Consider the following 17353-nt stretch of genomic DNA (forward strand, 5'->3'; position numbering starts at 1 on the left):
TGTATATATATATATATACATATATATATATATATGTATATATATATATACATATATATAATCAATTTTTATACTTTGACATACACATTGCTCATTTTAAACTGGATGTATGTATATATCACTCGTAAAGACATTCTAGACTTTAGGGTTATTTATTAACAACATCACGAAATAGAAAATAAATTCTTAACCTGAGTCTAGCCCAAGGACTGCACTCATGAATCCCTGGAGTCTGTGGACTCCTCAGATATTATGTGCATTTATCTCTATTGAAGTATCACATATTAGAAAAACACTGTTAATAGAGGTTTAGTCACTAGTTTGCAAAACCATAAACATAACATCATGAGGACTTGCTTGGAAGGCAGTGTATGCAGTAATAATGAACATGGGGTTTGCAGCTGAAGGCGCAAGGGTTCCCAGTCTACCTCTCCTACTTATTGGCAGTGTGATCTATATCACTGTAGTGATCAGTTTAATGGGTGGGTAAAATGTGTTTTTTAAATAGGGATTAAAAGCAAAAAGTATTATGTAAAGTTTTAACCCAGTCAAAAGGTAGCCACAAATGGCAGGAGGGTCTAGTTTTCCTCATTTATATATATTTGCTGGAAAAAAAATGTAATGTATGTGGTTTTGTCAACAAATAAATGATTTAGGAAAAGGAGTTAATATAAATATGGTTAATATAGAAAAAATTAATATAACTTTCATAGGTTAAAAAGAGACTGAAATACAAATATGATATGTAACCCATTTCAGATCCTCATTTTAACAAAACAGCCTATAAGATAGTCTGGGTAATTTGAACATGGATTATATATTAGATGATATTAGGGAACTGTTTTTATATTTGTTAAATTGATAATGGTATTGGGGCTGTCATTTTTTTAAAGTCACCATCCGATATACTAAGTATTTACAAGTAAATCTCTAGGATTTACTTTAAAATACTTTTTAAAAAAAAACTGGGAGATGTTAAAGCAACAAGATCAGCAAAATATTGGTAACAGTTCAAGCTGGGTCATGGAGGTTCGCTTTATGCTTCTCCCTACTTTTGACATTTTCCACAACAAAAAGCTTTTTAAACATCATGCTTAAACATCCACTTCAAGCCAGCCGTTCTCCACATTTATCCATTAAAGTCACTCACATCTCCAACATTTTTAAAAGAAAATACACGTTACCATCTCAAAATCCTGACAGTTCTTCCAGAATCCTGAAAACTCACGAATTCATCCCTACTCTCCCATTCTAGTTCTATAAGCCGTAAGGAAATCTTCTATGAAGCCCCCTAGGAAAACTGTCCACCTGCCAAGATTTACTAAGCAGTGTGCAAGTTCTCCTTGCCCATTTATCCCTACATAGGTGAGGCTACATATCGAGTCTCTAGGTGGATGGTAGGATAACAGAGAAAAATCAGCTTTAAAAAGAGCAGAACTAGGCTCTGCTATTAATTACCTGGACACTGGATGGAACAGCTCTCTCAACCTTCCACTGCTTAGCTATAAAACCAACCGTTTCATCTACACCTCGCGAAAGAGTCTAATAATCTGTGTTCTACCCCTAACAGCTCAATTTCTTCCTGTATATGTTATTGGCAATATAATAGTAGCTTTCTAAACTACTTCAAAATAAACTTCAACATGAAATCAATGGGTAAAAGGATTCACGACAAAACCGTTTACTACTCCAAGAAACTTTGCCTGGAGCACTAAGCTAGTGAAGTCTTCCTTGGGGTTCCCGCTTTCCTCCTTTAGGCTGTGTTCCATCCATCTAGAGACCCAGCATTAAATAGCAAGTTGTTTTGTGTATATTTTTGTGAACATTATAATGACCCCTCCTGGTTTTTCTGCAAATGCTGCCATTTCAAATCACTGAGGTTCCAGCCCGCAGATAGAGTATAACTTTCCCCTATGAAGCAGTATTGGCCCTTCTAAAATGGACACAGGCTCGCCCCCCACAAAAGGCTCTTCTTCACTAGGGTACATGAAATGAGCGTGAACAGCTATGAATCGGTACACCAAGTAAGGCATTCTGATGACAGCCTTCACCCACAGCTTGGCGTTTTCCTTTTGGTTGGAGAGATGCTGGCACTGTGATTTCCCCTACAGCGGTGTCGCTGAAGGGAATGGAATGCATGTGGCAGAGGTGTCCCTGGAGCCTGCTCTCGGATGGCATCATGGGCCACGGCGGTTCACTGTAAGCTCTGTCACACGTCTAAGTTCTTGACTTTTCATGTCTTCAATAATAAGAAACTAACCCTCCTCTCCCCCGCCCCCCAAAAATGCTTGACTATTGTGCTTAAACATTCAATTCCAACCATCTCTGCACATTTATCCATCAAAAGCACTTGTGTGTCTCATCTTGCCTGGTTCAAAACGTGATATTTAATCCCTGTGATACAGAGTCTAGGAATGTGAGGAATTGTTGGTGTTCTATCTGGTCCCCGAAGGGAGCTTAAAAATTCTTCCAGGAAGATTACTAAGCTGTTTGCCTTGCCATTTTCTAGAACTTCATTTAATATTAATGATTCCCAGATAGTAGTTATTCAACTGTTTGTGAAAGCTGCCCATTCGCCCTGCTCCCACAGCTCTAGAGAAATCTTGAGACGATATCATTTTTCAGACTGTAATGTGGGCGAGAGCACTGTTTTCCAAAGTTTGAACGTATAGATTCTTGGATGGGGGAAAAAAAAGGTTCTGAAGTCACAAACTTAATGAACACACTGTCGATGTTCACTCCTGGACATTCATATCCACAGCACACAATAGTATATAAAATATTGTATGAATTCATTCATTTTTAAAAAGTTTAAATTTTTGTTAATGTGGAATTTTTCAAATTTAGTTGAGTGTTCTTGTATCTAGCATATCTATTAATATTCTGTAAACTGCTGGTCTCTGATTCCAATTCTATGAATATGCTACGGCACTCTCACTGTTATTTATTTCCCATACAACTGATTGATATCCTGACACAAGCCGGCATTAATACTGTCTAGCCTCCAGTGTTCCCTTGAGGTCTTTGGCTTAATTCACCGGATATTTAATACTATATCCTTACAAAACAATTATAAAGTCTAAATTAAAATTTAGCACAAGATTTAAGGCTATCTCACAAATGAGAACATTTGCAAAATGGTCAAAATTAATCTCAGGGGCTTGGAAATGTATTAAAACTTCACAAAGACGAGCTGAAGAGACTTATTATTTCTCTGACAGAAGTGTAATTTTTTAGTGTTATTTTCTAGTACCTAAAGCAACCAAAACATGATGCCTAAATATTGCCTATCGAGAATCCAGTATAAATTTTTAAACTCCTTTTTAAAAAAAAAAAAAAGAAAATAAGGTTTTATTGATTTTTAGGGAGAGAGATAGAAACATCAATGAGAGAGAAATATCATCGATCGGCTGCCTCCTGCACGCACTCCTCCTGGGGATCAAGCCCACAACCGCCCATGTGCCCTGACCGGGAATTGAACCATTGATCGTTTGGTTCCTGGGTCTACACTCAACCTCTGAGCCACACCAGCCGAACTAAACTCCTTTTAAAACTATAATTACATATAAATATTAGTTTTTGTTCACATACCGATTTGTGGATTTCTGTGTAAAGAGTTACTTATCCTAGTGCTTAAGAGTACGCTAGTTTTTAGGCATGGAGACAACCCCCCTCATTAATTGGTTTACATTATTTACCCTCTGTGAACAACCATTTTTCAGAACAGTAAAAATTTATATTTTTGTTTAGCAGGTTGAGGGCTGAAATTTTAATTTATTCAGATTTGTGTGACCGATGCCTAGAAAAATCCCTGGCGAATAACAGGCATTTGATAAATGTTAATTGAACCCAATTATCTTAAGTCCTCAGTGTGTAGAAGTTAATAAAATATGACTCCAAAAAATCATTTTGAATTTACATTTTATCTAAGATTACAAATTGTTTAAATACTGGTCAGGCTGAGAAGCTGCTAAAATTTCCATTTAAAAAACCCAGCTGTATATTCCAAATATATTTACCCTATCACTAACTGTCTGTTAAATAGTGTTTTAGGAGTTTTATATACAGACATAGAAGAATCAGTGAATATTAGAATGGCAGTGCGAAGTGACAGTGATAAAGAATTGTTGCAAGTTTTCAAGCACAATTATTAGCATCATTAGCCTGTTAAATTCCTGGGAATTAAAATACAACTACATTTAGCCCCTTGAAAGTAACTTAAATTAGAGAAGAAAACAAGACCTGCCTCTTTAGTCTCTCTCTTTTATCAGAAGTTGCAAAGATGGCTCTAATGATTTTGAGACAAGTACATCAACTAGGAATTGTCTCTGAATTGACGCTGGTGGAAAAAATTAAGGTAGACAAGAATGCAGATGACATTTCTTCTGATGTAAGAACTGAAGTAAGAGAAATTTTCAACGTGCATGTTCAAAAGCTAACCGCGTTTTATTCATTTAACCATTAAAATCTAAATGATGAAAAGCAGTATCCAAAAAAAAAGCTTTCAACAGATGTAAAAGCAGCTCAAATTTTAATCCTGGGGAAGTCATAGAGGACGAAGCAAAAAATAATAAAATAAAATTACAGAATTTGGAAAAGGAATGTAACAGTGTCTATATAATCCTTGTTAGTGGGCCAGTTTTCTTTTTTCTCTTTCCTTACCCTTCTCTATGCATAAAAGAACATAAAATAAAAATATAAATATTACATAATGTAGATGCTGACAAATTTAATTTCCATTGCTACTCACCAGGAAAAATTTTAGCAAATTATGTAGATTCTTACCCAATGTTTAACACTATAAATAGTGGTTAGTTTTAAAATATTTGTGTCTATGTTCTGAAAAATTAAAAATTATAATTCTTTTATATTCAGGAAATTGTAACTTTTGTGTTTTGAAAAGAAAAAGAATAGACTTAATTATGTTTGTGATAAACTAAAATTAAAATATTATTTTCACTAAATTATTAAAAATTACATGAACAGTTAACATTGCATGAATCTAGATTTCATATGAAAATTTTGCCTAACTTCTCTTAGAAATGGTCATATCACACCCTTTATTTTTGCCTACTTGAAGTAAACCTCAATGGTTTAGGTTAGGGTTTCAGATTATAAGTAGAATGTCACGAATAGTCCATAATTTTATTTTTAATTCTCATATTTCAAAAATCAGTTTTGCTAAGGGCTATGGCAAGAATAGATTTTAATGCAAAGTTAACACAGCTGAATAAAGCATACGCAGGAAATAATTAATAGCAAAATTTAAATATTTCTGCCAATTACAAACAAGCACATTTTACTCAACTAATAAGTAGTTACTGAGTACCAATTAGAGCAGGGCTTTGTGGGAGAAACAAGTATAAGACATGCACTAAAGCCATTACAAATATTGAGTGGTACTCAATACGCCCTTTAGAAAATTCCGTTCATGGCAGACAAGTGTTTCTAAAGAACATTTGAAGACGGACAAGAACAACCATGGGGCATTTTACTTTGAAAATGTAAAAAAAAGCAATTTTCTAAGAACAAAAGGACTGCATTTGGCTTAGCAAATTTATAAAGATAGTACTGTACTGCCCTCATTTTTTCATTGTGGCTGAAGTCTTCTTTCCACAATGGCTTATTGTGTACATTACAAAGTCTTCAGGCTCTTCAGAATGAAAGTGACAGAGGTTTATTTTTTAAGCCCACTTGAGAATGGATCATTCTTCCTTACTCTTAATATAATATGCCTTCACAGACTTCTCCAATGATTCTAGTCATCTTGACAAAATAAAATCACCAAGACAATACGATGGTTTTACAAAGAGAAAGAGAATGACAGTTTCCCTTCTACTTTTCAAGAACGTTTTATAATATGATTTGAGATTGGCTTGATTTAAAAGGCAGAGAGGGGAATCAATTCTTACAAAGTGACACTCTCTATAATAAAGAACACTGCACTTATGAACAACATATCCACTCCCACACATTCACAATGTTATCACCATTAGAATCTTTTCCAGAATAATTTTCTGATGGGGAAAATATGGCTTTGTTTAGAATACACTGACAGTGTCAGTAAAACAGGCAATAAAATATAAAGGGCTGCGGGTTTTGTTTACACCCTCACTTCTGCAAGTCTGATGGAAGTCCCTGTTTTCTTCTTGCCTTCACTAATAGGATTGGTGCTCTGCCCAGCAGTGTTGCATGTGTCCAATAGTGAATGTGCCCTTACCATGCACCAAGTGTTGTGCATGGTTACCAGGTGCTGGTTACAGCAGTATCCAAAATAGATGAAGTCCCTGACCTCATAATGCAGGCAGACTGAGACAATTAATTCCATAAAGAAATACGTAATAACATATTACGAGTACAAGGAACCATACTCAATGTCAAGTGAGAAAAACAGTAAGACCTGACTGAAATGCCTCCATGTAGGCTGCACCTGAATGAGGACAAAAAAAAAACAACTTTCCATGGAGAGTTAGAAGAGGAGCTTCCAGAGACATGGCTTATAGAAAGGTTTTGGGTTTTATATTCCCAAATCTAAACAAAGCAGGGGGTTCAAGTGTAAGAAGAAGCAGATGGAACCCTCTGAGGCTGGAGGGGTGTCAAAGGAGAGACAGACAAGAAATAGGGCCTTTTGGACATATGAGGGAATTCTGATTTTCTTCTAAGAGGAATGGAAAGTGACTAAAGTATCTGAAACAGAGAAGTGATGTGATGTCATTATGAGTTTTGTAATTTATTGATTGATTTTTAGAGAAAGAGGAAGGGAGGGAGAGAAGGAAAGAGTGAGGGAGAAAGAGAGAGAGAGAGAGAGAGAGAGAGAGAGAGAGAGAGAGAGAGAGAAAGAGAGAGAAATTTGTTGTTCCACTTATTTATGGATTCATTGGTTGATTCTTGTATGTGCCCTGATATTGACACTCTAACCAACTGAACTACCCGGCCAGGGCTAGCATCATTTTGTTCTATACAGATGATTTGGTCTACAGCCTAAAGAACAGATTGGAAAAAGTGTCCTTAGAGCCAAACTCTCCAGCTGGTTTTCAAGAATGTCCTTAGAATGACCTCTGTCATCTGCCATTACTTCCTTCCACGTGCACAGTGCCCAGCCACAGGGCGCACATGGCCATTCTGACTCCCCACAGCGCTAGCCTATGTCCGTGCCAGCACCTACTTCACCCGTTAAAAATCTCAGCCTATTAAAGGAGACCCAACCCCTCCATGAAAATGTTTCACTATTCTTAAAACTCTAAGGCATTTGGTATAAAAATCTGGGGCAGCAAAATTATAGTCCTGAATAAAGAACTGACTTTGGCTTTTACTGCTAAATTATTTGCGCCCTGAGATTGCTGGACATACAGCTTCCCAACCCTCAGATACACATACCCACGTCACGGGCTTAAAACTACTGATAAAGAGTGCTTTTACATTTTTAATAAAATTAAACTTGATTTAAAAGACAATTTTCATTCTATAAGTCATACTGGTATCCATCCATGCACACGTACCAACACAAAGTACAGTTAGCTAATGTTTCTATTTCCAGGCTTAATAATTTCCCTCTAATTAAGGCAAACAGGCATGGATTTGTTTGATGAAATAATTCAATAGACCAGCAAATTTTCAACCTTTTCATCTCGTAGCACACATAAACTAAAATTGTGTGGCACCCCAGGAGATATTTTTTGCTGATCTGACCAAAAATCAGGTATAATTTTGATTCATTCACACTGGGTGGCTACTGTTGTTTTGGCTATTGTTATTTTTTTTATTTGATAGTCTAAAAGAAAAGAGGTCAGTGTCCTGACTAAAGAGTCAGGTATTGCACGTTTTAAAAATTCTTGCAGCACACAAGTTGAAAATTGCTCAATAGACTTTAAGAATAAAATGGAGCAAAGTCTGAATTCAGAGAGCCAAATAATACCTATTTCTTAAAGTTATATTTTCCCCCAAAGCTGCCTTAAAATTGAGTCATAGTTTTATCTAGAAAGTATAACTAGGTTGACTCAGATACAAAGTTTCTTACGTCCCACGTTTACTTATTTTTTAGGTTGTAACCTCTTTCAGAAGGAATCATGCCCTTTCAATGGGAACTTTCAGTAACTGGCACCTGCCAACTAATTAAGGGTTGGTTCCTCCCTAAAGTACCCCATAAAGAGAGGCAAACGGATCTAATGGAACCAAAACTCGTGTTTCTGCTGCAATCTAACCATCTTAGGTAGACAGACAATGATTAGTTCCATACATAATCGGGGGCTCTAAAAAGATCATTCTGTCTGAAAAATAAACTCAATAAACACGAAAAACATGGGACTTTTTCAAAGTTAACTTTGACAACATCTGACAAGCACATTAGCTTAAAACTAATTTTACTGCAGCCATTTCATGAAAAAAAGAAAATCCATATTGGTTCCACTATGCTATTTTGACTAAATGAAACATGAAATGAGCTGACATATTACTACAATGTCCCTCGAGGCATCTGCTTGTTACTCACCTTGATCTCTTTCATGCCATGTTCGACTTCCAGCAGCTGGTGAATTCGGAGAGGGATAGAAGTCTCCTGTAGGACTGGGTTCCATATTTTCATCTATGGATATGGTTTTGGGTCTTTTGCTGTTAAAATACAACAATAGTTATGTTAATGGGCTTTCTAGGAAGATGTGCAGCATTTGAAAGCATATAATTTGAGAAGATTCTTCCGGTGGAAATTTCCATAAACACAATAGTATCTTAGAATCATTTTGAAATAACGGTGAGTATTCAAGACACAAACAGGGGTAACACTGTTTTCAGGTGTATGTATCATTTATAGTACTATATTATACCTGTACCTGCCTAACAAATATGATGTTTATTATATTTACCTTTGAAATGTATTTCCAAAGCAATTTTAGGAGTAAAAAGTGAATTCTTAAATGAGATACATGTACTAATTTCAGAATTGTTATTAATATTGTCCCTGACTCTTATACTACATATATTAATAATGTTCATTTGCATAGCACTTGATATTAACAGTGTGATCTTTTCATATTAATTCAAAGATAAGGTAATGGTGTAGAACAGAACATGAAGTTTGGAGTGGGAAGAACTAGCTCAGTGTCAAATGTAGGCCAATTACTACTTCTTAACAGTAAGCTTGTTAACTTTTCTAAACTTAGTTTAATCATCTATAAAATGGAAATAATAAAAACCTAGTTCAAAGGGGAGTGGTTGAGAGGATAAAATGAGTTATTAAATGTAAAGCTCTTAGTTGAGTGGAGAGCACTTAGAAGATGCTTATTAAGTAGTAATTATTATTGGTAACCCTATAATTAATAATGCTTAAAAATTTTATAGTACTTTAACAATTATAAACTATTTCATATATTCTTCTCTATCTTTTCTGAAAAAATTAGGGTATTGATCCTTTATTCTTGAGATCACCCATGAAAAGCAGGCCATTGCCAAATTCAAGCCACACAGTATACTTTTAAAATGATGTATTTTAATCAAGAAAACATGGCTCATCTCAATTATTAAGAAAAGTATTTAGAACAGAGGTTAAAAAGCTATTTTATGGCGCACGCCATATAGCTTGATATACTGCTTTCATATATCCCCACCAATACCCTATTAAACAGTTAGTTGACTATAAGAATGGATATTTTTCCTGAAATTACGAAGTCCCTATTTACATCTATCCAGGCAAAAACTAAACACACACACACACACACACACACACACACACACGCACACACACAAAAAAACAACAACAACAACAAAAAACACATACCTTCTGAATTCACCTAATGAAGTGACAAAATGTCATATGATTTCAGAGCTGGACTGGGGCTCTGGAGCCCTACAGAGAAACCAAACCTCCCTTTTCTTTCACGTGGGGAGGAAAATATGGAGAGATTCAGGGAGTTGCCCAGTGCATATTAATGATGGAAACAGTCTGACACCAAGTAAGCTGTGCTCTAGCTCCTGTTCTGTTTCCAAAACCTGGAGGCATGTGTATGTCTGGGCATATTCATAGATACGCCTGTGATTAATATTTGACTCACAGCTCACACAGTATTAACACAATGCAGAAGGTGGTAATTTCTATCCATACTAACCCACTCTGAGAGTAAGTAATAGCTCTTTAGTTTCTTTTTTATGGTATCACAAGTTAGAAGATATATTTTTAAAACCCTCCTGTAATTTAATTATCCCATCTCTGAATCAGCAGTAAATACTGAAAACTTAAAATGAGGGAGAAAAGATTTTCATAAGAAAATGGAAACTCTATGTTGACAACATACTGATTCATCAGACAAAACAAGAAATTACTATTCACTTCTTAAATTTAGAAAAATTAAATCATTTTAAGATCTCACGATGTCACAGATTATTTTAGTGATAATAAACCTAATTATCTTGCTATGCAATCTAACTATATAAAAGTTCAGTTCGACCATAAAATTAAACTTAGATACTAAACATACAAATGTGCACAGCCCCATAATTAATTGAAATACCATTAACTTTCATTATAAAAATAGCATAGAAAAATAATTAGCCTGACTTTTTTCATTTCTAAAAAGTTAATTTTATAAAGTATATGTTTTGCTCTGGAATCTATGTATGCAATTATATTTGATCATGGGTATACTTAATTCTCTGGAAATGAAATGGGTCTTCATATATTGAAGATTTAACTCAAAAAGAAAACCAACAAAGCTGTACTATTTATTCACCTTTAATTCTCATTACCTCAATCCTCTTCTACCATTCTGCAAGAGTGGAACATATAATGAAATCCTATGTGCAATGACTTTCTAAGCGACTTATCCCTCATTTAAATAGAAAACCTCTTTTTAAACGCCTGTGAGACTGAAAGTTAGAATAAGAAGGTCAAGAGAGAAAAATGAGAATGTCAACAGAGAACTAAAAAGTAAAGTAATCTAGCTGTAGTTCTTCTACAAAGAAGGCTGGTTAAGCCAAATCTCAGAGCATGTAATATTTTCATTGGTAACTGAGAGTTCACTCAATTATTAAGGAATATTGACTAATTGAAGAACTTGGTAAACTTTGGCCTAGAATAAGGCCTTTTGCTTTTAAGTATAAGTAAATGACACATTTTATTTGTCATGTTTCATTGTCCCCATCTGGGTTTTGGTATTAGGGTAAAAGTTACCAGGATGGGTCAATCATAAACCAGGGTTCATTGCCAAGGGAACATCATTTTTAAAGCTGTCAAAAGAATTTGCTAACTTGTAGAATTATAATATTTCACAGAAAAGCACAAAACTCACAATATTCCACAGACAGGATAAAAATCATATAACATTTTCATAATTCCCTGGTCACTCCCCCCAAATTTTTTTAAAAAAAAAAATGCTCTGAATAACAATTACATTTAATTTTGAAATGCCAAAATAAATTTCACCAGGAAAGATGAAAAAATCTGCATGAAATCAGCAAAAACTCTTTCACTCTTTGGCTTGTTCCCCCTATTCTGTACCTTCCTGCCTCTCTAGCTGCATACCTCCCTACCTCCCGACTTGCACACATACTTGAAAACAAAAGCAGCTTCTCTCTCAGTTACCTGCTTGGTGGAGAAGACAGCGACCGCTGAAGATTCACCCCCGAGTTCATGTCATGATAGTATGGTTGGCTTGGGATTTCTCCAATTGGAAAGTTGACTCCAGTTCCCTGGGTTATGGGTGCTGAGGAATAAAACAAATGAAACATTGGGAATGACATTTACACTTGTCATCTTTATTCAAATGTAATAATCTAATATTTTCCAAGCCTCTGGGCAAGGAGGAGAACTCTCTTTACTTTCAAGACTCTAATATCAACCATATGCTGTGCCAGAATTTGAAAACTTCCTCCTGATACCAAAGTTCAAGTCTGCAAACTCGAGGCATTCAAGCTGTAACTATTGGTTACCTCTCTCCCAACTTCAACTCTCCAACCTTTCTCACTAACTCATTTGTATTTGCTCTATCTCTGTCTGTCACCCCACTAGTCTACGATGCATTGGAGCAATGCGCTTTGTATGAAGCTGACTCTCAAAAGTCAAATCATTGTTAAATAAATATAGAACAATTTCATACATAAATACCAAATATTATTCTATAGTCAATATAGAATCAACAACTTTAACATAAGAATGGATTAGAAATCATGATGTTGATGATTATTTGATATAAATAATTCCTGTATTATGGCAAGTAGATTAGAAAAATTTTAAAATATAAAAGAAAGCCAAGATTTTTTCCCAAAAAATAGATATTCAGGTTTCACAGGAATGGTTAGTGTAGCTTTTCTCAATAATTATGTTTTATCTTCTAAAAAAGTGTTTATGCTACAATTTTATAAATTATGTAAAATATGTACATGGAGTTTCATATTTTAAGGTATTATTTTGTAAAGATATCTTTTTTATTTTGCTGCTATATCATGAACTGAGATTTTTGTATATTTGTGTTGAGTTTTGCACATTTGTTTAAATTAAAACATTTGTTTCTAGACATTTTGAATAAATCCGTGAGGTTGTTGTGCTAGAATGAGAGCCAGACTGGGAGCCAGAGAGCCTTTTAGTTTGAACTTACTCTACCACTTATAAGATCTGTAACTCAGTTTCCTGCACAGTAAAATGAGAAGAAGAATAACCTATGATTATTTTGAGGATGAAAGAGGTAAAAAGTGATAAAAGCCCACCATTATGCCTGGTACATAAAAGGTGATCAATAAATATGAGTTTCCTTCCTTCTTTCCTTTCCCAAGTTTCCTCCCTTGCAGGCTTAAGTGGTCAGCAAAGATAAAACAGTTCAAAAACATGCTAAGAGAAGATGAAGAGGTATAAATGAACCTACTTGCTGAAAATTTGTTCATTCAACAAGTTATTGATTGTGTCCATTACTGGCAGGTGCTGCAAGGGATACAAAATAGTCTAAGGTAGTCCTGGTCCTTGAAACATTGGACAGCAAGGTGGGCAAACAAAATACTCATGAAAACATAAATACCAATGTAATGCAGACAACAATGAAACCGTCTAAATGAATGACATGATCAATAAAATGCTGCAGGATTTCAAGGGAAGAATAATCTAATACAAGCTTGAATGGTCCAAGAAATCTGTGGAAAAGCCATAGATGGCACCGGACCTGGGAGAATGAATAAGGTATTGAGTGTGTGGGGGGGGAGGTCATTTTAAATAGGGTTTTCATAGGGATCAAAGCTGTGGGCAAAGATAATACACAAGGTGGAGACCAGACAGGTTGGTGTCAAAGGACAGAACTTAAGCACGGTTTCTATTTCTTCACCTGCTTCTATTGGACCTTCATAGGCCCTAATGAAAGAAAGTGTGCCCTGTGCCAGGGCAACAATATTCGAGAGCCCCTGAGACTCACTCTAAGAACACAAAGTTTGCTTCCTGCCTCTCCTAACTGCTTCAAGTTTGATATAAAATTTAGAAGGGACCACAGATTTTCAAGGATTTTTTCTTAGAATTTTTTATAAACAATTGAAATGTGTTCACCATCAGTTGAATTGTGTTCCGATATCACATAGGCCAAGATTGACTTAAAATGTTTTTATGAAAGTATGAACATGAGGCAATGCCGTTAGCGCACGTAAGTACCATGGACTATACAATGACGAGCTTTCTTTTCCTACTAAAAATTAAATAAATCACTACATACGAGATTAGTTTCAGCTCCAAAGTTCTCAAGCTTCTGCTTTCTGTTAGGTTGTTCATGTTATATGTAACTCACGTGAGCCTCCTCTGACACAGAACATTTTTGTATTCAATGTGTAACTGTGCCTAATGGCTTAAATCCTTTGGAAAGCTAAAATGCAGCTGCTTGCTGTGGCTTGAGGTACACCGGAGGTTAAAAAAATGCAAGGTAAGAAATCCCACAGTAACCACATGCTCTAAAGTTTATTATTAGAACCTTGTTCTATGTGACATTGGGAAGCAGGGCATGTGATAGGAGGAGGCATTTGTGTTGCTCCGTGAAAGCAAGCAATCTGTCCAGTCCCTGGAACAGTAATGGATACAACTCCAATAACTGAGTTGCTAACTTACAGGTTATATCTTATACAAACTCTGTGCCATTTTAGTAAGCTCATGCAATATTTAGGCAAAGCTCTGCAATTTCTGTGTCATACATATGGCTTGATGGTCAGTACAGATTGCTTGACCATAAACGTACGAGGCATCATTTATAGTGAAAGGATAACAAAAAAAATCTTCAGAAATTATTTTCTAAATTTTTGTCCAGAAAGATTATTCCAAAGTATCAAATCAGCAATAAAGATCATCTGTCTACAAATTTATACGTGAGTAAAAATTTAGTGTGTATTCTGACATTAAATCGGAGACTCTGCAAAGGAACGTAGATTACTAATAAACATGGCCAAATTCTAAAACAGCACAACCACAAAATGTATTTAATGACAAAGTGTATGAGAACAGCAAGTCCCAGACAGATTCCTGTCTAAAAGGCTATGAGAGAACTTCCATTGGACACAAAGATCAGTGTCAGCACGTCTCCCGGAGAGGGGCAAAGAAGCCTGGACTGCAAATCATGCTTAAAGAGGCTGCCAATATCCTCTCAGAAACCAAGCTCCCAAGAATCGCAGATTCCAAGGGTTAGAGGCCAGCCCTTAATCTCTCTTATTGTTCTCCTCACTCCAAAAGCTGATCCTAAATCAACTTTTAAGATGGAGATAATATCCTTCAACAGAAAGATCACTATCCTAAAACTGAATAGCTTCATTAGCTAAAGTCAACATACACATTAGTGGGTCGTATGATCGTAAAACCCCGGAGGACAGAAACCATTAACATACCGTCAAAAAGTCGGAATTTGTGATATACAGCATGAGGGTTGGGCCGAAGTTTATGTTTACTCAGCAAACCCTTATTTCACCCACAATAAAGTTCAATTGTATAAATAAGATTATAATGTAGATATGTCAAAATGCTTAGGAGGACCATCTCTCAAGCATCTCAGAGACAGCCATTTACTTCCAGAGAAGAAAATAAATGTTTGTTGAATAAATGAATGAATGAATGTGGATAATCAATGTACTAACTGCAAATCAGTAATGTTTGTTGTAACAGATTACACAAAAACCTTTCAGAAATGACAGTATGAATTAAGAAAGAATGAGTGAAGTAGGTTAAATTTACCTCGTTTCTGAACTGTTATAGAAAAGTAATTTTTAACCTGTTTCTTTTTATGTTTCAAATTCAAAATTTTTCAAAATGTCCCCTGGGCTTTTGATGGTTCTAACACGGCTCCCCTTCGACAGCATCCAGCATAATGTCACCTGTGATGAGGAGCTAATCACATTTCCTGACTGATGACTCAGTGCTTCTCATAAGAAAGATGAAAATGTATCTTGGAACTTAGGAAATGTAAACAAGTAATTTCATAATGTCTTATAACTGTAGCAGCACAGCTTCCCTGCTAAAGAACAGTATGGAGAAAACACACACACACACACACACACACACACACACACACACACACACACGCCTCCAAATACCCCTTCTTTACATGATGCCCGAAAGTGAAAGTAAGTCAGGCAGTTTCCTCTACAAATTAAAAAATCAACATAAAAAAAACTTTCAAATGCCAAAGGCCTTCATACCACAGTCTGGTCAGGAAAAACACACAAGGCTCATCGCCTTGGACCATTCAGTAAACCATCAGAATTCTCTTCCCTGGCAAATACGAACGCCAGAGCTACAGGATGTTACATTTTGGTCTATGCTGCCCCCAAGTACATAGACCTATGACAGAAGTCTTTAAGGTGCACATTTATCCACTGGAAAATCACATCAGAAAGGGTAAGTTCCTTAAAGTCTTAAAGGTGCATGTACATAATTCTCTGAGAAGCATGCTATTTGCCCTGGCCGCTTTAGAAATTGGAACTCTTTAAGAAACCATGATTCAAAAGACAGAGGACATCTACTAGCTTGGCGATTCCTTCACTGAACACACCTCTAACCTCTAAAGCACTACCTACTCTTTATCCTCAGTAGCTCACTCCCGGTTTGTTCTTTTGGATCACCGTAAATCTTACCTGTGACCTCTGAATGTGACCCAAACGAAAAACACAATTTAAACAAGGACCAGAGTGCCACTACATTATCTGTGTAGCATCGTTCCGAACTGTAAGGCTCTCTATCAAAATGTCAGGTGAAGACACACCCTTCCAAGTTACATAAAGAAGCTACCGCAGAGAAGAGAGGAAGAAGACATGAGTCACCTCCTTTAATGCAATCGGTGCGTTAAGAGCTGCATCTCAGATATATATTTGCACACACTAGTCATAAGTAAGGGAGTTGGTCAAGGCAACACGCCCCGTGTTTAGTTAGCTGGCCAGGTGAAGTTACCCAAGAAACACCTCATCCGGTCTGCCAAGAATGTGTCTCAGGTGAGGTGGGCAGTTGAAACAATTGGATATTGTTTGGAATAACAATGCTTTCTATCTATATCCAACCGCAATCTGCAAAGTTAATTTCTGCATCCCTCTACATGCTGCACGTTAGCGTGTATATCCTGTACATCTCCAAGCTCCCACCAAAATGTCAGTAAAATAAAAAAGCACTTATCTACAGGAAACTTATGTGGGTTATTATAACAATACGTAGTACATTTAATTAATCGCACTTCCTTTGATAAAAATGACCATCTACGGTCACAGAGAGAACAGTGAATTAAGTGAATACCAGTAACAAGGCAATCAGAACAACCGCAAAATTATTTTTGTGTAACACAAAAAGTTTTAATGATTTAAATGCAAATGTTTTAGAAAATCAGACAAATATATTCACTAATGATTTCATCAAAAGTCAGAGAATTTAAAGCTCATTTTCTCCTAATATATGGTTACGCTTCAAACTGTATTTAAGGTTCAAAATGTATAATATTTTAAATCTCACTGCAAAATTAAATAATAAGAAAACTATTTACTTACTTCTGGATACCCTCACGAGCTCTGATACATTGAAGACTCCAGATTTTACAAAACTATCTTCAAGGTATCCTGAAAAGAAACACAAAGGGGAAAAAGATCAACATATGCAGGAAGCAAATAAATGATTAAACACTAGAATTTGTTCATGTGTTTTTAAACCAAAGGTTAGAACAAAAAAAAAAAAAGTGAGCTTATAAAAAAAACACGTAAAGGCAAAACTTGTGAATGCAAACTGGGTCTGTTTAAACAAAAGTAAAAAAGTTTAGATGCTAAATCATCGCCTAAGATAATTTTTTAACTTTCTAAATGTAAAGGGCAATTGGTACTGTGCTTTTGCCATGGCCCACCCATGGAGAAGGAAGGTTTAGGGGTTCTATACATGCATTCA

At 35.7% G+C, this 17353-nt stretch overlaps 1 protein-coding gene across 15 annotated transcripts in view; it reads right to left on the minus strand.

The window, feature by feature from the left end:
- Positions 1–17353, minus strand: part of NFIB (nuclear factor I B) — a 226534-nt gene that overhangs the window by 54824 nt on the left and 154357 nt on the right. For all 15 annotated transcript variants that reach the window (XR_004971315.1, XM_036331171.1, XM_036331180.1 and 12 more), the window contains exons 4-6: positions 16966–17034; positions 11570–11690; positions 8489–8607 (exon numbers count right to left, since the gene is read on the minus strand). Coding sequence is in view for 14 of the 15 variants with exons in the window: in XM_036331171.1 (XP_036187064.1) it covers positions 8489–8607; positions 11570–11690; positions 16966–17034 (309 nt within the window). In the remaining variant the exon portion in view is untranslated. The remainder of the gene's footprint in view (positions 1–8488; positions 8608–11569; positions 11691–16965; positions 17035–17353) is intronic.

Source organism: Myotis myotis, unplaced genomic scaffold (genome assembly GCF_014108235.1).
Source record: "Myotis myotis isolate mMyoMyo1 unplaced genomic scaffold, mMyoMyo1.p scaffold_m19_p_12, whole genome shotgun sequence".
NCBI lineage: Eukaryota > Metazoa > Chordata > Mammalia > Chiroptera > Vespertilionidae > Myotis > Myotis myotis.